A 24,359-nucleotide genomic window follows, 5' to 3' on the forward strand; every position below is an offset into this window, starting at 1 on the left:
ACGAATTAGCTCAGTATAAAACACTGATGCTAAAACCACAATGTTTTTTGGATTGTTTGGTAATTTAAATTTTTTAACTATGCTTCTGCAGTGAACGTGTAAAAAAACGCAATATCACAACAGTGTTAAAAATAACAAAGGTCGTGTTACTGTGCATTAAAGTAGGAAAAAACAACACACGAAACATTGGAACATGATCTAGCGGCAGTGCGGCACAAAACTTACAAAAATGGAAAAGAAAATTTACTGGATATCGTTTGTTATATCACCAAGTCGTTGGCGTCATACAAAAGTTTGCGGCTCGTTAAAATATTGTGAAAAACCTTCTCTATTTTGGTACACAGCTCGGGATGTAGGTTTTCTAAGTGGCGAGCGTTGCCGATTTGGGTTAAACGAGGAAGGTTGGAAATGACATCATTGCTAAGAGAGCGTGAAGAGTCGTCATCGACGTCAGAAGAACTCACGACCTCATTGGCACCGGAGGGTCCTTGTGAAATGGAAGACAGAGCGTTTGAAGGATTAGATTTATCGCAAACTCTCTCCTCAATGACGTCCACGTGCGATGACGTCACTGCGGAATTTTGTGTGACGTCAGAATCCGCCTGGGGGAGAGATTCGTCTTCGTTCCGGGTTTTGGTGGCGTGTTTAATTGACGATGACACAGTCTGTCCCGCTTGGCAGAGAACCGACGCCAGAACGCTAATGGAAACCTAAAACAATAGAGATCGATCAATGGCGGCAATTTGTTGAGTATTCGGGCCAACTGCTGCACAACAGATCGATGTTGGCTGCTCTGCACAACTTGACTTACGACTTTAAGATCGTAGGACTAGTTTTTTTTTTCAATTTGGACTGCGCTAGTTGACATGCCGCTGCTGCTACACGATTTGGCATAGGTCTTCAAAATGGTGATAGCGCGTAATTCTTCCGAAGAAACGCGAAAATTGCAAGTAATGCTTCGGCGTTTACTTATCGATTTGCCTGTTCCTCGAGTGACTTTTTGACAGCGATTCGATTTAGTATACTTTTTACAAAGGGGAAAATCCCGATGCAAAGCTCCGTTTAAACACTTTCGGTTAACAGGTTATAAGGCCGGTAACAAAAAAAACAGAACAATCAAAGTTTTTTGGACAAGGCGGATGCGGTCTAGTTGAGGACGACATATTAAAATTGCAAAATTTGTATAACATGATAAAACAGCAGTATTTACCAACACTACGTACCCTTAATTGATTAAAGGAAAATATGTATCTTGGTTAAAAAAATTATACATAATTTAACAACTTGCAGTAAAAAGGACGTTAGTCAAGCACGTTTGCGACAGCGAGACAATTCAATTTGGTTAAATTAACGGTTACGATCAATGCTCGAAGCACTGAATCCAAATAGTAATGACAAAAATATGCCTTTTGCGCTTTTGCTGTCTGGAGTGCCTGGAATATAAAAAAATATTTTTCGTTTTTGAGTTTTGTTTCAATTTAAGCAGGATTTTCTCAAATTGGGTTTAGAAAGCTGGAGAGTTTAGTTTTTACGTTTTGCAGAAAAGTAGTCAAAACACAGGTAAGCGAAAAATAACCGACATTTTTTTTTTCTTTTTTTCCGATAGAATCCAGGGCCCGTGCCAGAAACCGAAGGTTGTTATTATCGGATCGTCCGATTCGTCACAGCCTTACGAGAAAGCTGCGTCAAACACGAGTAAACAACAAGTAAATATTGATCGTTGCACATGAGAGTGCGAAGAAAATGTGACAGGAAAATCCGCGACTTTATCGGGTTTATTGCTCTTTGCTTTTCTCCGGGAAATAAGAAGTATCGTTTGCCAAAAATAAACTCAAGTGTAAAGGTAGACAAAGATATGCTCAAAGACACCTTTATCAAACTATATTTAACATAAAATATAAAAAAAAATCAAAGAGATTAACTACAAACTGCCACCTACCACCAAAAGGTACAGTGTCACATTCAATTTGTGCTCACTTTCTCTCCAAATAAAATTGGGAGGCACCGCAGAGTTTATTTCGTTTTGGAACGGAACTGGTGCCGATATATATTGATTTTAAGAACCCCAATATTGGAAAAGGGAAAGGGGTTAGGCAAAAATTTATTCTCAACAGTGCTTATCATCCAACCCTATTTCCATTTTTTACCCGACGAGAATGGAGAATAATACTTTAACACGGGGCTTTTATGCTGAATGGAATTATGTAACTTTTGTCGAAAGAATGGCTACACCCGGAAACTACCAACCTGGTATAGCGCTTGCTTCAAAGTCGGACTGCCCACGGACGACGACGTCATTGATGACGTCACTTCTGCCAAGTCGACAAGCTGATTGGTCAACACTGACAAACAGATGTGATCGAGAGCGTTGGCGATCGCGCTGTGTACGCACGTGACCAGGCTTGTGTCTGTGACTAAACAATGAAAGCAAAAAGTTTCGCTTTAAAGAAATACCAAATGTCTTATAAGGTGTTTGATTGTAAAGATCCAAAAATCACTTTATTCGAGGATCAAAACTAGTTTACAATGCAACAGATTTTAAAATTTTATTTAATCTACAATAAGTGTAAACGATTTCGCGAAAATGACTTGCGGCGCTCGGACTTTCGATTATGTAAAACGCGAAAATGACTTTTCGATTATGTAAAAATAACTCTTTACGTAAAAAAATAGGAAATTTTGGTTATGCCGCTTTCATAGCGAAACAAATTGTGTTTTTTAAACTAAAAATAACAAGTCAGGCTTCTAATTACCAGGGCGCGTTTCAGACGGGGTTTTGTGTCTCGTAATCCCAGTCGGTTTGGAAAAAATCTCTTTGGCGTTCAGCACATCGTCGGGAAGGTTCGAGTCAAGGTGAGATATCACAAGTTCGTGGACTTCAATTACGAGCCTGGACAACAATAAGTAATGACGATCAATTGAAGGCAAGCCTAACCTAAGTACTTGGTTGCCTATCACGTAATTCACGAGCAATTTAAGAATGTACGATCTTTGACATTTTATTCCGATACCGATACCTGATATTTTAACATAAATCATCGCGATCCGATACAAATGACGTTTATATTATGACTAATCTGGGAATCAAGCAAAATAGATTATATTGAAATGTTGAAAAAATATAAATTTTTTATCGTTTTTTAGTCTAAAACTTGCCTAAAGTTAATAAGTTTATTTACTTTACCTTTCAAAATAGAAAATCGCTGCGTTTAATTGCAAATCATGGTATCGGAAAGGTACCGATACTACAACGGCGGGACTGTACATAACATTTTTTAGTTCAAGTAACTGTGTAGAAAGTATTTGACTTGCTGCTTTAAAATTTGGCTGGACAAAAGTGTCTTAACGATGTCTCAGCTGTTTAATATTTAATGAAACGCAACAAAGTAAATTGTAATTAAATGTGGTGGCTACATTCATTGATCAACACAGTGGTCGTTCATTTCCTTTGCCAAATCGGTCGAGAGTCATTTTTTGAATCCTACTTTGGATCCGTAAAATTTTTATTTTAACTGATTAACTAATGCAGTATGACAACGAAATTTGCCAGGTTGCCTGGTTGCGAAGTTAATCATGCAATGTCGAGAATTTGGACTGTATAAGACAAAATCAATAAAAACACAGTTAATCTGGCAATTTTATATCTTAACATTTGGCAAACTGTTTCCTACGGATCGAAACACAAAGTGTACAAAGCTTTACCTGTACATCGCACATTCGGCTCCGAAGACTTGCGCAGCAGCAACACCTTGTTGCCACATGCCAGTGCGCAAACAGACGCTAGAGAGCGCCCTGCGCCCGTACTCGCTCGCTTGTTCGCCGAGCGCCGCCGACGAGAGAAGAGCGGATGCGGCGAAAAGGCTTTGGATCTCTTCCTTTCCCATCTCCGCCTTAACGGATGAGCGGTAGGAAATGCACTCCGCCGCTTTCGGGAATTCCCCGATCGACGCGAAGCACTTTGCCGCCATCTCGTGGGAGCCCCCTGTTAAGATGCGTTTCGATTTTAGGAATGCACTTCCTAAGGTTCCAGTAATTGGCCTCGAAACTAATACAAAACTCGATTGCGTCGGGCGAATGATAATAAAGTTTGCATCATTTAAAAATACTCAATTAGGGGGGGGTTTGGTATACTTAGTATACTATTTTACTGCACACGGTTAGTCGGTTATGCTTTAGGAAACTTTATAGAGAAGGGTTAAAAATATATTTAGTTCCGCATTTCGTCATTTGCGTCACAGGACATCCTTTTTTTGGCAATTTTTCTGACCAGCACATGCAAAAAGAGACATATCAATAGTTAAAAAATAACATTTGTTGGTAAAGGCTAAATTATACCGAAAAAAAAACTTATCTTTTCTATAATTCAGTAACTTTTTAAATTCGTGATTTTATTTTTTGGACGCCTTCGACCAATAAGCTGTGTTTGTGTGTTCACCTATTCTCAGCTTGTGAGCCCAGATACGAACGGTTTCGATGAGCAGCGGGTCATCATCGGTCAACCTCGCACGAGCCAATCCCACCGCCTCGCGATAATGCCTATTGTCACGTAACAGTGTGACGGCTTCTCGAACCTTTAAACAAAAACAAGCACAACATTTTGAGGCGATTTTCTAACAGTTTCTAGCCGCGACAAATAATGTTTTAGCGAATAAATTGAGAGAGTAATGTCAAATATAGTGTCTTATAAAAATCTAAACATTGACCAATAAAAACTGTGTTACAACTTAAACTGTGTACCGTAAACAGAAAACAAGAGTAAAGGCTGGTTTATAAAAAACGTCGAAAGCGAAGACGGTAAACTTGGCAGTTGAAATAAAACAGCAAAAAAGTTAAAAAGACTGACAAATTTTAAGCTAAATAACTATGATAACTTAGAATACAAAATTATACGTCAACAAAGTAAAAAATGGTATACAAAGGGAACGACAGAAACTACGTAAAGTTTTCTCGCTGTTAACTAAAACAACGTCACCCCGGGTATAAAAACGTCACTTAGATTTTAGACCGTGTTCAACCGTTTATTTCGATTGGCCGAATATATGTGTATCCTGTTGGACCACGGACCAAATGCTTTTCTCATCAACCATATTACGGCAAACTACAAGTGCTGGCAATACAAAGTCCTTTCTTCTGAGCTCTTAGTAAGTACTGATCGGTTAGGGGCTTTGTGAACCCCAAAGTTCGAAGCAAACTGTCGGTTAAGCAAATGTCACTTATTGGGAGTTAAAGTTATAAACTAAAGCAATTCTAAAGTAAGCCACACCATAAACAGAATTGGATGTTCTTATTCCAGATAGATTTCCAGATAGAAACTCGATCAAATAACTGATTACCACATGCTTGAATAGGCCATCAAACTACTCGTCACGACCATGTGTAGCGTGTCTTAAACTTTAAGCCTGTCGCGGGCCGCTTATTTTCACTCTGCCGCCGCAGCTTGCACTTTCCGAATTGACCGGGGTGAATTTTGGCTATACGACCGAAATAAGAACAACATCAACGTCGGAATAAAACACAGTTCGGAATAAGACCAAGAAAGTACCTGTACCTAATAGTCGTAGTACGGTCTAAATCGGTGCTCAACACGTCGGAAATACGACCTAAATGGTCAGAATCGGACCTATACAACACTTTACCTAACCCCCAAAACCCTACCCTCAAGTACTTCACAAACTCTCCTAATAATTTCAACCATAACTTATTTTCTAACCCAACATATTACGCATCTATAAACCCCGACCAGGGCAAAAAAATCCGTGCCAAAACAGCACTTAACAGTGCCATTCAAACTAGGGCGCCCATACATCGACATCAAAACGGCCGATGCCAGACCCATAGTCCCCTGCCTTAATTCGATGAAATTTTTATGTCTTAATCAGACGATTAAGTTCTTATTCTGTCGTGAATATTACTGCGTATTTGGCTTTATTATGTCGTTAGACTTGATACTGTATATAGTTTTATAATTGTGTGTTCCCTGAATTTTTCATAGCAACCGACCTGGTGGCTTGCGACCAAGTACTGCGAGGCGTGGACGTGTAGCCCGTCACGTGACAGCTGGTCGGCGAAAGCTCGGCTCGCGCGCTGCCATACGTCATATCCGGCCATTGGTGCGAGCGCCACCAGCTGGTCGGTTAGGTCGCGGCGTTCGATTGCCTCTTCGATGGCGCCTTTAAAATATTACGGTTTTTAAAAATCATTTGCTAAACTTTGGAGCATAATGGTTGGAGGTTGTAGCAAGACGTAATAAGAATATCAAAGCCCATACAGAAGTAGCCAAGGTTGAAAAATGAATAAAGAGTTATTCGAAACGTTCACAAAATACTACATACTTCTATATGGGCTTTGATATTCTTATTACATTTGGTAAAGTTTTGATATAGTTAGTTTCAAAATGGGTAAAACAGCAAAAAATAACAAAGCAAAATATATTTTTATTAGGTTTAGGTTTTCAATCCATAGTCACATATTAGGTTTACTACAGCTTTGAAAAAACAGTTAACTTGATTTAAAACTGTTTTTGTTAAAGCTTATATCGTGCCATGAGGTGATTACTACTGCTTAACAAATTGTTAAATGTAATTTTATGAAAAAAAAACTGTCCACCACGAAACAGAATAAATTAATGTAAAATTTATATTTTTTGTTTCAACTTGGTGTATAGGGTTAATCTTTAATGGCACCATTATTGTAAGGAAATGCATATTTTATCAATATAAAAAGAGAATAGGATAATAGAGAGAAAATATATGGAACATAGACAAATATCAAAGTAAAAATCAAATAGTTTTAAAGGTCGTTGGTATAGATAAACTACTTCACCCTTTAAAGCGTGATATTAAAGTAGTACACATCATAATTTCGTTTCCTACCAACAATATCGCCACGCCACATTTTGAGGACATAAGATCCATCGAAGTTTTCTGCTTCAACTAACTTCGTTTCTTCTTGACAGAGCATCCTGAATAAATTGCTTTTTTAATTTATCAAATTACGGAATAAGATTACGTGGAATGAGAATGAACAGGGGCATGGTGGCAAATTTAAGTCAAACAATCAACATTTTTAGGAATAAAACTTAATTCAACTTCATTAGTTACCACATAAAGCTTTATTCGCAGTTAACTGTTTCGTTAAAAACAAGCGATGTGGGGCCATTCCCAAGTCAAAATATAAAAAATATCATAAATTTTACGGCGGAAAATACATGCGAGCCGACACACCGATAACACATCAACGCATGTTTAATAAAACATTACCTGTAAGCTGTCTTTCTGTTGCCGTAAAGACCAAGGTTCGCACGATCGTTGGAAATTACTTCTTGGGTTGAAACATCCTGCCTCATCCTGACTATATCGACGCAATCGAGCTGCTGCGATTCCTTGTTTTTGTTATCCTGAAATTTAACAACAATATTTCTCAAAGCAGAGCCAAACCGGACAAATTTGTAGGATAATTTACGCTTTCGATAAAGCATCAATTGTTTGTCTATTTTCCTTTTACAGCTTCATAAGTAAACCATAGAGTGCATTTTCCTTTTCCAAAATATACATTTGATAAAATACTGTCCTAGTAAAAATCACAAATATTTTTTAAATTTATCTATAGCAACATACCACTAATACGACAGAACAGTAATGCTCGTGGTTTAGCTCTTTTTGTTAATTACCAAGGAATTGGTCTTTATTTAAACTAAACAATAATATAGTATATAAATCCATTTTTTTAGTGCGCAGAATCGCTAACCGAACACTGCTTGCGATGTGAATATAACAATTAATTTCCTAGGTTATTCTTAAGATATCTGTTAACAATCAAAAAACTAATGCAATGATATAATAAACCAGTTCCGCTTGTCGTACTAGACAAACCAAGAAAGAGTCAAACTCAAAAATTAAGAAAAATAATAAAATCGAACCAATGCAGCAGATAGCGGGAACAGGTTTTTGGTTCTTTTTCTCCTGGAGATGTGCTGTTCCTCTTCTTCTTTGGATGCGAGAATCTCCCCCCTCGACAGCGACAGCTGAGTGAGAGCCTCCCTGAGGGGGTCGTCGGCTGGGGGCAGCGGGGAGTCCCCTTGAGAAAGGGGTGACGTAAATGGTTCGGCGTCTGGGTTGAGCTGTTGCTGTCCTGGTAAGCTGCTGCAGATTTTGTGAATAAAGTGATTAAGTGAAATACTTCCTAATAAATCTAAAGTATTTTAAACTAGTGTTACTTAAACAGGTGAATGGTTCACCCCAGGGTGAATAATTTTTTTTTTTTTTCGGGTGAATCAACCAATAGGGGTGACTAAGGGTAAACCGTCAGAAATGGATGATAGTTCTACAGTAAATCAACTACTGAACTGTTGTTTTTTAGTGTTATTTTGCTTATTGTAATAGTGAAGTTGGTTTGCACAGAATGTATAAGTACAAAAAATTGGTGACTGTTAATTTTGTAGCTTTATATCTCTGGACTCAAAAAATTGTAGATTGCAATGGTAAAACTTGACTTGAGTTGATCTTAACAAAAATCGAAACAACCGTCATGTTGTGCTGTTATATATGAGACAAGGGTGAATGAAATCTGAAGATAGATGCTAGGGGTGAACAAAACTAAAAACGTTCAAGAAGCACTGGGTTAAACAACTTAATGAGATTAACGGCAAGTCAAGCCATGTTTAGATCGAACAATAGACGACTTTTCGAATAAAAATACCATTTTTGTGTAAAGTTAAAGCATAAAAGTTACTTAATGAGACGCCGTAGCAATTATCCCGAATTTAACCGAAACCTAAAACCAAAGATTTTTCGTGACATTACAACGTCGTTCAAACATGAGGAAAAAATCATTAAAACAGAACTAATGTCGCACTTTGGTCAAATTAAATTTATTTCCTATTTATTTATTTTCCTAGAACCAGACCTGTTGTGAACTTCGGCCCGCGGAGTCCGGTCAGTGTCTAGGTCAGCAAGCAGTTCAGCTTTCTTCCTCTCAAGGAGCATTTCGATATCAGAGTCCACGCAACTTTGATGTTTGTCAGTCGATGATGCTGCAAAGAAGAAACGCTAAAAATATTATTGAATGTTGAAATAAATAGATCTAGTTTAGACATAGATTTACTGGCCTTGTCTTGCTTTTACAAAAATCCTTCGCGGGGGGACTGATTTCGATTAAACCACACCGAGGACCCATTGATATGTAAGTTGTCAAGAACGACTGACCGCGGCTAACACATGAATAGAATGTGTCAGGAAATCCACCGCAATTTTGGGGTAGCAGAGGTAACAACAAGTAGATATTTTATCAATAAAACGTTCCTAGGGCGTTTATTCCACAATCAGAGTATGTGGCGAAATCTACTCTTAATTTTAATTATACACTGTGTTATCTTTAGTTATACTTGATTTTAAACTTGGTGGCTCAAACGAGTATATCTGAGTTAGTTGTAACACTTGTTATTCTCGCCTTATACGTAATTCGTTGCAAGTGTTGTTTATAAACATTAAAGGCACTGGCAGCAGCTTTTGCGTAAAAGCAAACGTTTCATTTCTTAAAACCACAAAAAACAAAAAGAGACTGCAGCCCCATGCAATAATAACATATAAACGGCCACCAACATTGGGAAGCATGTTAATCAATTACAAATCTATTGGGAAAACTTTAGACGATTACAGCCCAGCTACTGGAAAATCTTCACCATGTGGTAACTGTTGTCTGTGTGCCACTTCAAAGATAGCAAAGGTATGGTGCCAACAACGCTCACCGTTGCAATCAAGAGTGGGACCATTCAGCTAAAACATGTGCTTTGTTGCACCAACCATGGTATTTACATGGCTTCGTGTAAACTCTGTTGGGCAAGGTACGTGGGACAAACCAAGAACTCGTTTTCAACCAGATGAAGGGGCCATCGAGCCGTATGGAAAACAATTAACTACATTAGATAGTTTTCTTCTGACAGCCTGATGTTTTGTTTTTAAACTTTTTCACTTAAACCTATACTGATTCCTTAATTTTGTGACCTTTTTATTAATTTTATTATTATTTTGCTTTGTATATTATGTATTTTACTTTACTTATAGGAACTGACGATGCCAGTATAGGCGAAATATATATTCCTTTTTTTTAAATGTCTGATCCTGATTGTACTCTGGTTTTTAAACTTTGAGTTTTATTGTTTATTTAGAAACACTGTACGAACAACAGAAAAATTTTCTTTTTTGTTGGATTTGTTTTTTGGGACTTATGTGCCGATTTTGGATCCGCATGACGACTTACTACAAGCAACAAACCTTTTGCTCTTAACCTTTCATATTTCGAACCGCCAGATACTAATCCTACCAGCAATATCTTGGGCCCCTACTTACCACCGAACAACGAGTTCTTATAACGGTAAATTGTAAACTAAATGAATTGGACTTAATCAACGTGAAAAATAATGTCAAACGAGGAAGCGCAAAGCCTGTTTTTAAAAAAAATTCGCCCTGTGGTGGGGGTCCTCGACTGTATATTTTGGTAGATTCTTACATTTTTGTATGTTTTAAAAAACAATGTAATGGTTTGTAAATTTACATTCGAAGACGATTGGATTTTTATGGAATGCGCATTTTCTTTAAACAAAACGTCTGTTTTTAACACGTCGACTTGTGCGCTGAGTTTTTGAAAATTCAGTTACCTAATAATAATCTAGAACAATAGGTATTAACTAAATAAGTATTAAATATAGAAAAACATTAGTGAAGCCCAACAGAAAGACACAGTTCGGCAAGGGTGAGATAAGTGTAAATCTAAACACATTTATAGGTATAGGTTTATTACTTCTGGACGCAAGAATCGCAAACGACCCTTCTGTATTATCTAAAAAACATCAGGTTGCTTCGTTCGAGAGCTGTGCGCTTAGCACCGGCGACCTGGTTTCAAACTGATAAGTTTCCAAATCAGGCAAGCCTATTACGCTACAATTTACAGCGTTAAAGCAGCTTAGTTAGGTAGATCGTTTTTTAGTGAGTCGCCAAGCCCTCGGGACTTTTGGCATAAAAAAGCATGTTTAAAAACGATTTGTGGTATTAGTCACATACCTCCGTTGATGATGGCAGGAGTCAAATTTTGGGTTTCGTTGGTTTTCTGAGGCGGAGATTTTTTTGCGACGACCGCCTTCTTTTTCTTGTTTTTGCGCTTCCACTGGGCAGAGTTTTTTTGGGTATAGCCTGTCAGCTGACATTCTGCGAAAAACATGAAAAACAAAGTTACTTTTGGAACACAATACACGTTTTTTTTTCGTAACTTCAATAAAAATATAAAAGCCATAATATTTGATAAAAGCGACATTTCGCAATTTACAGACGTTTCAGCAATAACTCATGCCATTCTCAGTGTAAAAATCAAGTGAAGATAAAAGCGATAAAACGTAAAAAGAAAGGAAAAAAGGACAAAAATAGCAGCGAAAAAAAGGTGATGTATGGGTCAATGCATAGCGCTAGGTATTAAAAAGATATAAAGGTGCCGAGGTTGTATCTATATTAAGTTCTGGTTTGTGATGTTGGATCATCAGCGACTCCAGCAAAAAAATACCATGATGCAATCACAGAAGAAGATTATCATCAGATATATCCAACATCAGCAGCCACACCGTCATTATATGGATTACCAAAAATTCACAAGGATAATATATGGATTACCAAAAATTCACAAGGATAACAACCCCTTACGGCCAATTCTCGCATCAAGTGGTTGCTTTAGTTACGCGTGTGCGAAGTGGCTGAATGTTACCTTATCGTCACTTCGCTCGCATTCAACAAACATCAAAGACACCTTCGAATTTATTCGATCATTCGTGGAAAAGATTTCAAAGGTAAGATCATGGCAACCTTTAACGTTAAAAGTCTTTTTACTAACATTCCAGTCGACCTGGTCTTTAAGCTTATTCTCAAACAAGTCTTCACAGATGGCGTGACTGAAATTAGGGGACTTAACAAGCGCCGATTGAAAAAGCTATTGGAATGGACAACCAGGTGCACCACTCTTCAATTCAATGGATCGTACTATAAGCAAATTGATGGCGTTGCAATGGGGTCCCCCATTGCTCCACTGATGGCGGACGTATGTATGAACTTTGTCATAGATCAGGCCTTAAAGAAAACCATCAAAAAAGACCAACCGGAAGTTCTATGTAGGTATGTGGACGACCTTTTTCTTGTGTTTTCAAATTCAAATTCTTTAGAACAGTTTTTCACCGCCATAAACGCTATCCATCCTAACATTGCGTTCACCAGGGAGTTGGAAACACCTAACGGACTAACCTATTTAGATGTACTGTTACAACGCGGTAATCAAGGCCTTCTTACCAAAGTTTTCCGCAAACCGACTCACTGGGTACTTATGCCAACTGGTCCAGTTTTATTCCCTTTACGTACAAACGGAATTTAGCTAACGCTCTTTTAACCAGGGCGTACAACAACGCCAGTTCATACAAAATCAGGCACGCTGAGTTTGCCACAATAAAGAACATGTTGTTGGGCAGTGGATATCCCAATAAATTTGTAGACAGTGCTATTTCACAATTCCTTACTAATCGCCACCATAAAAAGGATTCGGAAATTACGCCTGTTGTAGATGTGCGCTTTAGCGGTTTATTTCAACGAAGCACAAATGACAAGTTTTATTCAACGAAGCACAAACGACAAGGCTAAGCTAAGGTTTGTTCATGAAACGTCAAAGCTGGCCTCCTGGTTTGCCCTAAAAGATTCACCATCGCTACTCCACAAAACCAACGTGGTGTATCGAGGTTCGCGGCATGACAAATATCGCCTTTTTTGCTGGAGTCGCTGATGATCCAACATCACAAACCAGAACTTTATATAGATACAACCTCGGTCCTCGGCACCTTTTTTTTAATACCTAGCGCTACGCATTGACCCATACATCGCCTTTTTTCGCTGCTATTTTTGTCCTTTTTTTCTTTCTTTTTTACGTTTTATCGCTTTTATCTTCACTTGATTTTTACACTGATGATGGCATGAGTTATTGCTGAAACGTCTGTAAATTGTGAAATGTCGCTTTTATCAAATATTATGGCTTTTATATTTTTATTAAAGTGACTTTTATTTTTGCACCACGTCTTACTTAAATCAGAAGTACTTTTAATGCAAATTAAGTGGCAGTCATTTGCAGAAATAACAAGTTAAAATTGGTAGCACCATTTCTGATTGAAAGCATAAAAACAGTAACTTATCAACAATTAGGTTGTCAGGTCGTTGACTAAAAGTCGAAAGAGAACTGGCATTAAGCCATAATATATTGACTATATAATTTTTCGCAATTTTAGAGTTCAAGCAAACGATTCAACTGTGATCTGGGTGTACGCCGAGAAATCGAGTTTATCTAAAAGGGAATTGGCAAAGTTTACCGGTAGGTGGCGCCGTGTGCTCGAGTCCGTCGATCCGCCAAGAGTGCACAGAGTAGTCGTCCCCTCCGGAATAGACGAGTCCGCAGGTTCCGCCTTCCACCGGAATGCTGCTCCACCTTATACACAGGAGCCGCCCATCGTGTCCGCGGTAGTTTGCCAACGCTCGTTCCTCAAAGACGTCCCAAACCTTGGGATTACAATGGCTTCTTAGGGCAGTGGTTCTTACAAATTTGGACTATTTTTTAAATTATTGACTAATATTTTATTTAGGCCGTTGTGGAGCCGCCAAAAATAGTTCACGTAATCCCAAGAGACCCACGGACCCCGGTTTAAGAAGCCCAATAAAGGAAGGGTTAGGAGATGGAAAAAAAGGTTAAAAGATAGAAGAAATAGTTCAATGTCCATATTAACGGAGACTTTGCGCGAACGCTTAGGAACGTTAATGAATAGAAGAGGTTTCTTACGACGTTCTGTGACGTATTTTATTTTCTGAAACGTGATCTGGGACCACAAGTTGTTGTGAGTCCATACAAGTGGGTCACGAGTGCACGACTCACGAAAGGTTGAGAACTACTGGACAGGGTTGCCAGTTAGGATTTTTTAAACCCAAATTTGAAAATTTAGGCTTTTTTTGAACCTCTTTGGATTTTATTTAAAAAAAAAAAAAATCCAAATGAAATTTGGCTTTTTTAGGCTTTTTTCAAAAATGTCATGAGTTTTATGTTAAGAAGATATCAAACTAACGCAAAAAGAGAAAAAAATTCCAAAAAAATTACAAAAAGCGAAAAAAAATGTCAAGAAAAATTTACAAAAAAAGAAAAAGATTAAGAAAATTTGACCATTTATTGCATTTTTTATTTATTTAAGGAAAAACATAGGCTTGTTAGAGTTTGTAGTAGATTTGGCTTTTTTTGGCCTTTTTTTAGGGTAATTTTGGCTTTTTTTATTTTTTCTATCTGGCAACCCTGCTACTGGATTAGACCTTGCGGGCACAACGCTATACAAATAGAAAGTCAGTGTTATTGCCAGGACATCACGTATTAGGATATTTAATCCACAATTTCAAATTCTAACAGTTCGTCCTTGTTAAAAAAGTTAAAGCATGGTGATGCATCTGCAATGTTACTTAATTTGTGTGGAATTTTAAGTTATGTAACTTGCATGTCGGTGTTAAAACATTTTGCCCTTGTTTCGCTAAACACCAATATTTGCAATGATAGAAATAAAAAGTGAGCAAACTACCTGAGCGGTTCCGTCGTACGAGGCCGAGACCAGCTGTGCCGGGCCGTTTGGGTTCCAGGCCAGCCCTGTTATTCGGCCGCTGTGGCCAGTCAGGGTCCGAAACGGATCACTTAAAAGTGGCACTTTGCCGTCTCGTTCTGCGCAAAAAAAAACAGTGATTATCGTTTTATCAAATTTTTAAATTTTTTTTATGTCTTATTTTCGGGTGAAAACAAAGGAGAACTTGTTTTGGAGTTGGATGGTGCCCAGTCGGCCAAAATAAAATACATGCTGAGAGAAATAAACTTTGCCCAGAGACATTAAAGTCGCTATATATAATTTGACCAAATATGTTTACAAAATGTGGGTATTTAGTGAAAATAATATGGACTTTACAAAAACAAATTTCAGGCCATCAGATGAGGCGAGAATTACAAAATGTACAGAGATCAAACTAGTTCACAGTCAACAAACCTTCCTTGAGTCCGTTTTCTTCCGTTCTGTACTTTTCCACGGCGCTGCGCAAATCACTAACGCACACAGCTGAGCCGTTGGAACCAGATGCAACGAGAAAGTTGGGTTCTGCACAGTTAAAACATATCGATTGTAACACGATTGAAGGCGGTGGACAATTATTTTGCACGTGATTTTGGTTAAGAAATAAGGTTTATTTTGTTACATATATTTGCCAGTCTAATTGCTTTAAGGGTGTGTTTAATTTAATTTAAAAATTTGGTAAAACCAAATATTAAAACTTCTTTGTCGACCCTATTAGGTTTATATACAACCTTCAAGATTCAAACTGCCATACAGTAAGGGTGACGCAAGCTGTGTTTATCTTTTCATGTATGGTGCATTAAGCCAAAAAGGTTGGGAACCACTGCTATAAACTGTCAGCTAGAATTCGATGCGATCGTAAGAAGCATTCACGTGACTCACCTTCGTTTGACCTTGCAGGAGCCCATGCCAGACAGTTGATGATCTTGCTGTGAACTTTGACCACAACAATCAGTTGCAAGTAAGGGGCGCTGTACAGGTCGAAGCTCCTTTTGAAGCAATAAAGATGAAAAAATGAATGAGAAGGATGTCCCATAATATCGGATCGGAGCCGAAACGCAATGCTAAATGGCAGTATCGCTACTTGACCGATACCAAGGCGGTATCGGTAACGATCCGATGCCGAAATAATATGGAAATTTCAGTAATGATTTTCGACACAACGCAGCTCCGATACCGAATAATATGGAAATTTTAGTAATGATTTTCGACACAACGCAGCTAATCTTCAAAGGTAAATTTATCAAAAAATACTAGGTTAAAAGGAAATAAGATTTTAACTGGGCAAGCTGTACTTAACCAAATTGACTTTGGAATGCTGTCGTAAGGTCCCAGGTTACAGACATGCAATGGCACAGAATAACCACTTTTACCGTATAACTTATAATTACCCGTTATCATTTCCGACAGCCAGAAAGGCACCGTCTTTACGCCACTTGATTTCGCTGTGACGCGCCTGTTTGTGACCCGAGTTCCGTTCGTCGATCACCGAATTCACGTTCACGGCGTCGCCTTTGAATTTCTATAAAAAAGAACGATCGATTTTATAGGGTTTTGTGTCGACGCAGCTTGTAAACGTTGGTGGCGGTGGCCCGGAAATAAATTGGCTTTAGTGGTACCTTTGTTTCCATAACCATTTTAAAAACAGCATATAATATTGCAATCACTTGATTTTTTTACGTAGCAAGGTACAAATGGTAATAGGCGAAGGGTAGCAGATTTTAAGTAATTTTTTTCAGAGAGTTTTTGCATCTGTTATTTAAAAAGGTAAAGTAAACGTGTCCCAAACGATCTATTGTACAGTGCGCCATCTCCAAGCGTTTGGATACGTTGCATTATAAAAAGCAAAATAAACGATAACTTAAAAATAGTTTGGTTACATATCAACTGGTTACTATACAGGCTAGATTTTTCTAGCTTTGTCTTGCTTTTAATACAATCCTGATGGCCAACTGACTTTGGAACTAGCCTTTTCGGAGACACCGGGTATATTACTAGAAGTATGTCGTATTTGTTAGTAAGTAGCACTTTTGTAGTACTAAAATAACTGGATCACACTGAACACCTATGTCGTATTCCATGTCTCGGTTAAATATGCTGTTAATGTTATGGTCGTTTCTCGACCAGCTCCCACTAAGCCCGATGAGCTTAGTGGAAAATCGAGCAAAGGTACCAGTATGGTCGAGGTCGTGAGATAGAACCTACAAATCTGATTAGGCCATTTTGGTAATAGGATTTTCAAAGGCCTTTGGTGTATTTAGTATGCTAAAATCTTTAGTAATCATCGCTTTTGCCAGATCACAGTTTACACCTATGTGTATTAAATGAGTTAATTCAGTGGTTCTCAAACTTTTTTTGTGTGAAGCAATCACGATCAGTTTTAAAACCGTGACCGTACAGCTTACAGTGGCAGCGCAGCAAACTGTAAAAACGTAACTCTCATTATTAGCACAATGCAATACTATGACGTCACAATGGACAATTCAACTCAAAGTGTACAATAACGTGAATGAACAACTAATCAGCTTGCTTTGGAAAAGTGAGTTTCCTGATTTTTTTTTGCACAAGAGGTCTTCTTCTTCAGGAGCGTCGTTTTGATTGTTTGTTAGGTGCTTCGCGGTCCCAGAAAATTGTCTGGCGGACCCCAGTTTGAGAACCACTGAGTTAATTCAACTTGGTTTGGCATTAAGGTTTTACTGGATACAAAAAGGCGAACGCTTTGTAGACCAAACGTTTCATAATTCAATTTAACAAATTAACCGGTGAATAAAGTGTATAGCCTTGCGTGGCTGCTCAGACAAAAACATATCCCAGCGGCTCTAAATATTACAGACGCACCTACTTCGGGGTCGCACATTAATCAGTGATAGCTCAATACAAAGAACAAGCAGCAAAACCATATATTACAGTTCCGCAGTGCATCAGGATCACTCCTTCCCCTCCGCACGTATATAGGCAACTTTCCGGGGCTTCTCCTTCCACGCCTGGGGTACACGCGGGCCCCCAGGACATGGAGTAGACGGCCTTCATGTGGTACGTCTCCGATATTATGGGCGGTCGGAGGGTGAGCACATCGTACAGGCCAACCTTTACAGAAATGCGAAAAAATTGGACATCTTTGCGGTGACTTAGCAACAACAAAAACTCCAAAAATTAGAAAGCGGGTGAGCTCTCCTTCAATATTTACCATTTTTGTACAGTAGTGATTTTAATGGTTCCGTTTGCTGTTCATTCTGCTTTCATAATGTCTTATAACTTACAATAAAATTACACATGTGAAGTTAAGTAACTGAAGAAATATGTTATGATTTTGCAATTTACGAGCTTCGCTACAAATTTTTAATAGTTTTTCGGTTTTTGGACTGTATTTGCTAGTTTTTACGACCGATTTAGGCTATGTTTAGTCAGAACAATATGGTATAATTGTTGTTGTGCACATGGGGGGTAATTAACATTGTGCACATGGGTAAGTTTTGAGTATGCGATATAAGGTATATGCATTCGGGTTGGCCACCATTCCTACACCTGTACAAACGCTGTTTTGCCACCTTTGATGTTGAAACTGCAAACATGTTTCGATTTACGCGCGAATCTTCGATTTTTCAGTTTCGATTTTTTCCGTTTTGGACGTTTTTTAGATCAAATCTCATTGAGTACCATTGCCAATTTTTTGTCTATTAGAATTACACATATCATCAAAACGACCCTATTGAAATTACAGTTTCGTTAACTTAGATAAACGATAAAATGTATCCCTCCTTTGCAACTATATTTTATGTATAACAGGCTAGCAACAGGGGTACTCAGATTTTTGCGCGAATCTATAATGTTTATGTAGTATGTGAGTTGTATTGTGTGTCCTCACATCTTTTGAAACACGATTAACAATGGTTAATTTATAAAGCTTCACACAAAATTGTTACCTGGTTTCTACGTAGCTTCACAACATGTTTGCCAAAATAAGCTTGATATAAATCAATATATCGAGCACCAGCAATTTGTTGTGTGCCTAAATGCAAAATGCGTCCTGAATTACAGTTTAGCCAAACAATCAAATGAACTGAATTTTTTTGCCTTTCGCGCGACTAACAATGACTTAACTATTTCTATGTTGTATCACTGATATGTAATTCAAAACAACCAAAATGCTTTTCGTGGGATAATTATATAATATCTAAGGGGGCGCAAGGCACAGGACAATTACCAAAGAAGGGCGGGGTTGTAAAATCGCTAAGAACCGCTGCTCAACTATGATCAGCGTAACAACAAACAAAAAATATGGCCAGTTCTCGTATATTTAATAAATAAAATAGTGCTTCAAATCACTAAGTTAAAACGTCTGTTAACACACGAATGTAAAAGGGTACCTTGCCGTCCTCGGTTCCAAACGCGACGATTCCTTCGTTGGCGGGGTGCCAGGCAAGTGACATCACCTGCAATCAGAAAGTAAGCAACATAACTCATCAACTTTGAATTTGTGACCGAAACCATAATGTGTATTCTGTGATCAAGCCCTTCTGGGGTCGTACTGGCCAACGATAACGCCAAACACTGCGAAAGGCCTAACGAAATAAGTCAGCCTGATCAGGATTATGGTGCAAGCAAGGCTGGGTAGAAAAAACTAGCCTGCGGTGAGGTTCGAACTCACGACCTCCGGTAAAGCCGGGACCGTTGCTCTATCAACTGAGATGCACAGGCTGCGAGGGGATCGCGTCGAGAATGAACGACAAACGTAACATTCAGCAGTATCTTTGCTCACCTTTTCTTTTACTCCTTGCCACAAAGAAGTCATATCGAAGTGGTTTCTGGGATTTTGCGTCTTCCAAATCCGTATCACACCATCTCCGATTCCAAGCGCTATTAAACTCGGGTCCACAGGTGAAACTAAAATAAATAAAACAAAATTTCTGAAATACTTATTCAGTAAAACCTTAGTGGAGGCTGCAAAAGGTATAAAATGAATATAAAAAAATCAGTTAGGTAACAGCTATTAAGACTAACTTTTTACTGTTTCAATCCTTTTAAGGTCCAAAAATAAATTTAGTAAATCACTAAAAAATGGGGTCCGCCATGTAAATAATTCTGTAAAGTTTTGGAATCGATGGTTTGGTATAACTAATATCAACATTTTTTTGAAAAAATTAGGTTGTAATTTCGACTGTCAACAAATAACTCGCTCGATTATCTAAAAACCTGTAAATACCTCTTTACATTAGAATTGAATTGTGGTTGATTAATACAACAAGTACGTCAATAGTCAGTGGACACCCGGTGGAATACTGCCTTAATTACTTAATAAAATAGCACAAATGTCTTCGAATGAAAATATAAACACTTAACTCTTAAATGATTTATTAGCTAAACGACACCAGCATAACGCTTACTCCATATTTTGTCAAATCCTTTTTTTCATGTTGCATTCTTCCTATAATCCAATTAACAACACTCGACAAACAATATAATATTCAACAAAAAGGTATTCCTTCGAAAAAAAGGTTTGGCGACCCCTATTCTAAACAAAGGCTACGCACCGTCGATGGAGTAAACGAAGCCGCCCAATGTCGGAAGACTCCAGACCGGGGCCGATCGGGGCGCCTTGAGCGACCAGCACTTTATGTTTCGGTCCATTGAAGTGGTGACGACGGTGTCGGACGGTCCTTGGCAGATGTTGAAGGCGATACGCTGGTGCCCGGAGTCGGGGTTGTCGCTCGCAAAAACCTGGATCGAAAGGCGAACATTGAGAATGGACAGCTTTTATTTTACATTAGATCGGTTAAGAGGTTAAAGTCCGGGGAGGATCAATATTATCGAATCGGAGTCGATACACAATGCTATGTACTAGAACCCGTCCAATACTGGGGTGGAATCGGTGTCGATCCGATAATAAATTAATAAGGTTATTGCCGCCATAAATTGTGATCCCACGCACCAGTTTCTTCATTTAAAGGCAAATTTTTTTACAAAACTAAATTTCCCATCGCTAACGCAAATTTTGACCTAATAACGTGAAAAACCTTACCTTGCATGTCACAAATTCATAAATTTCGCTTATTAATTGTGATGGCTTCATGTTTGATCGTATGGCAATAATTTTACCTAAATATATAGCATGATCAGACATTCCCATTCTAATCAATTACTCTCACGCGCAATCTGTTCAAGTTTATATGTAAAAGGTTGACAAAATCATTACTTCCAAAGAAATACAACATTTTAGGTAAATCAATGCTTTCTAGAAGACATTGCTGCGCTGACAAACTCTGTTTAGGTTAAATTAACCGCCACCGGTCTGCACATCAAACAATTAACCACTGAAGATGGACACTCGCCTGAAATTGTAATTCAATGTCAAACCTTTTACGGTTGTAGTACACCAAAAAGCCATCACAGACTAGCCGAATCTGTCGATCTATGATACAAGCAAGGCAGGCCAGAAAAACAACTAGCCTGCAGTAAGGTTCGAACTCACGACCTCCGGTCATAACGGGACAGTCGCTTTACCAACTGAGCTACACAGGCTCAGAGAGGAGCGATTTAAGAAACAACCATACGCCAATGTACATATTAAAACACATATGTGTTTGTGTCCTTCTTTTTTACGGTTCTGTGTAAACCTGATATTGCTCCTTGTCTGGCTTTGTAACGTCCCAAAGAAGTATGTCTCCATTGTAGGACGACGACAAAAACTGGGATCTGGATCCAGTTAGCCAAAGCAGAGCGACATAGAGGCGACTGGAGTCGTCAGTTACACGCCTACCTAGAAAAAAATCGATGTTCAAATTGTTTTGTATAGGTTACATTTGGACTTCTACTTTTCTGTTATTTAATTGACGTTAAATCTTCCATCAGACTTTAAAAGTGTTCGAAAATGCGGTAAACAACATAATAGTAAGTATTTTAAATCGCATTACATTGGTTCACCTTTAGACGGCTTTGAAGGGACTTTTAATATTTTGACACACTTTCCATTCGATAAGTTCCACAAGCGAATAGTCTTGTCTTTGCTTCCAGTAGCAACTATCCCTTCAATGGAGCCCCTGAAATAAATAATGTGTGATCAAGCGGATAAGCTATTATCCTGCTACCAAAGTTATGTAAGCTGATACTGATCAAGTTATGTACCCTGAACTGCTTAATTATTAGGTATAGATCCCTTAGTGTGAGCCTACTTCAATGATAAAATTTTTTGCATTGATTTTAAAGGTTTCGTTTGGGTTCGGCACCACTCCTGCGTTTGTACAAACTCTCTTTTTAGTTTGACTTAAAAATTGAAACTGCAAAAAAAATTCGTATTATTTTTAACCGAGGCTCTTTGAGTTCTATTGCATGTTTTCGGTATATTAGTAATACACATACCATCAAATTAAGTTACAGTTGTGCTAATTTATAGATAAACGATAAAAGTTATCCCCAAATTGCAACATTGAACTATATTCAAACAATATTTCATCCATATTTTATATATAATAACAGGCTAGCAACATGGGGACTCAAACTTTTTGGGGGGGGCGAATCTATAATGATTTTGCAATATTGTCGTTGTATTGCTCGTCATCACATCTTTTGAAACACAATAACGCAATATTTCATTTTTGCGCTTAACGTCACAGCCTTACAACTGTGGAGTCAATGCCCTCGCAACAGAGGGCGGGCGGCTAAAAAAAGGTTAAGAACCACTGGTTTAAACGTTCATTTGTCCAGTGTTTGAGCAAACATCTAATACCTGTCATTTTCATCAGAACATGAGGGGTAGTGTCTTTTTTGTTCTACCTCGTCACTGCTTTGGCTCACAAAGATATCTTCCGTTTTGAAAGTAGACCAAACTATTGAATGCACATCGTTACCATGTCCGCGTAGTTTTCGAAAAACCTGAAATCAACATATGTTTTTGGAGCATAATGATTGGAGGTTGTAGTAAGACGTAATAAGAATACCAAAGCCCATACAGAAGAAGGTATCATTTTGAACGTTTTGAATAAGTCTTTATTTATTTTCAACATCGATGTGGAAAATGACTTCAACAATATAAAAAAACAAAACTACAAAACAAAACCACAATACAAAACGACTAGGCAACTACAGAATAAACTGTACACATTTTTGTTTAAATACTAATAACAATATATAAATCTAATTTATATTATATTCGTCTAGTTAAAATAAGAGATAAACATACCTAATAACAAATTATTCTTATACAAAAAAAACAAAAAAACTTTTACATTTCCCCTGTTGTTTATATCTAATATGGAGACCGCCCCTGATCTGTAGGCTACAGCCAGTAGGTGTTGATGGTGCGGTGAAAATGTGACACAGGTGATTTGGTTTTGAATTGAGCCCTCTGGACAAAATTTGCTCGTTGAATCTTTCTGTATATTCCAGACTATCACATTCCCTTTTTCATCTCCAGATGCAATCAAATCCTGACAAGCTGATAAAGGTAGAATGTGTAAATTAACATACCAATGATACCAATACATATCACAGTTGGGTTGGTTGTCAGTCGGATACACTGTACGCCTGATCACGCAAGTCTAACAATTAGTAATATCTTCTCGGCCCATAAATAATCGTACAACAAACCCACCCGAGAATACTTGGATAGTAATTTAGGTTAAACAAACTAACGACTTCTTACAAGATTAACAAAGTAAAATTTAGAGAGAGAAAAATATTGTGCTTATTGCAGCTGTTTGAAGAGCAAGCCATTTGTTTAAAACAGTAATTTTCTTACGTTGTTCATACTTTGGTTTGGTTATTATATGACTAAGGTTTTCTGTTTGTTAGTGATTCCCAATAAATTATATGTCACAGGTTTCTGTTAAATAAAAGAAGAGTTTGTGTGCTACTATAGAATCAACACACATAAATACAATTTGGTTTCACATTAAGTGCACTTATGTCTTTGCTGTCAATAATAAAATAAATTCAGGCAACAGATTTATAGTCTAACCATTGCAGAAAACACACAACATTGTTTTTTAGGTTAAACAATAATTTGGGATTGCATACCGTGTTAACAAAATTCTATTTTTTAAATATATATGCATGTATTTATATATATACCTGGGGACCAATGTACTGCAAGAATCTTGTTGCCTCCGTGAGCCCTATGTTCACTGATCAGAGATTTGGGAATAGCTGACCAAACTTTCACCGAGCAGTCATCGCCAGCAGATGCAAGAAGAATGGAATCGTCTTGCAGTTGGACAGGATAAAAGGAACATGACGTGACTCGGTCCTCATGGCCACTTAGAACTCCTAAAAATATAACAGGATTTTAACAAACTCTAATTACATAATAATGAAATGAAACACCCTAATGAGACAAGGAAAAATTGAGTATATATATATAACTCTTTTAAAAAAGTGCTTTTAAAAATTTATAAAAGAGTAAAATAGGTGCAGGATGTTGTTGTCAAGAATGCCAAAGGAAAAATTGTATGCACAAAATGTTTTGCAACTGTTTTATATTAAAAAACATTTGGAGACAGCTGGACAAAATTAAAAACTAACCATAATGCTTTGGTAAGCCGCTCTTCAAGTCAAGGAGATGTACCAAGTTTCTTGAAGCAAAAGCAAGAAAGCCTTTAGGACCAGAATCACAGCCTCTAGTCTGGTACCAAACGGGCGACGAAGATAATATGTTCTCCATTAAAATGTGCTAATCATTTTGGCGGTACACTGGAGATGCAAT

General features: G+C 37.9%; 1 protein-coding gene across 1 annotated transcript; it reads right to left on the reverse strand.

The window, feature by feature from the left end:
* Positions 1 to 194: 194 nt before the first annotated feature.
* LOC146136146 (gem-associated protein 5-like) lies at positions 195 to 24,347 on the reverse strand. Its single transcript, XM_083396375.1, has 26 exons — positions 24,179 to 24,347; positions 23,729 to 23,923; positions 22,885 to 23,093; positions 22,386 to 22,531; positions 21,584 to 21,699; positions 21,277 to 21,419; positions 20,194 to 20,380; positions 19,422 to 19,546; positions 19,030 to 19,095; positions 17,570 to 17,749; positions 16,054 to 16,184; positions 15,545 to 15,651; positions 15,080 to 15,187; positions 14,627 to 14,763; positions 13,385 to 13,571; positions 11,058 to 11,201; positions 8,905 to 9,031; positions 7,919 to 8,141; positions 7,260 to 7,396; positions 6,873 to 6,961; positions 6,001 to 6,170; positions 4,436 to 4,571; positions 3,703 to 3,982; positions 2,754 to 2,890; positions 2,248 to 2,414; positions 195 to 710 (listed from the first exon to the last, which is right to left on the reverse strand). Exons 1-26 carry the CDS (start codon positions 24,315 to 24,317, stop codon positions 261 to 263), a joined length of 4,236 nt encoding a protein of 1,411 aa, XP_083252501.1. The 5' UTR covers positions 24,318 to 24,347; the 3' UTR covers positions 195 to 260.
* Positions 24,348 to 24,359: the final 12 nt, after the last annotated feature.

This window comes from Ascidiella aspersa, chromosome 8 (genome assembly GCF_963924565.1).
Source record: "Ascidiella aspersa chromosome 8, kaAscAspe10.2, whole genome shotgun sequence".
NCBI classification, from domain to species: Eukaryota; Metazoa; Chordata; class Ascidiacea; order Phlebobranchia; family Ascidiidae; genus Ascidiella; species Ascidiella aspersa.

Coding starts and splice junctions, on each gene's coding strand:
- LOC146136146 (XM_083396375.1), bottom strand. CDS start 24,317: ATGGAGAACATATTATCTTCGTCGCCCGTTTGGTACCAGACTAGAGGC. Junction 22,532..22,884: donor ATATAAACAACAGGGGAAAT/GTAAAAGTTTTT, acceptor TGTTGATTTCAG/GTTTTTCGAAAACTACGCGG. Junction 13,572..14,626: donor CGTACGACGGAACCGCTCAG/GTAGTTTGCTCA, acceptor TGTAATCCCAAG/GTTTGGGACGTCTTTGAGGA.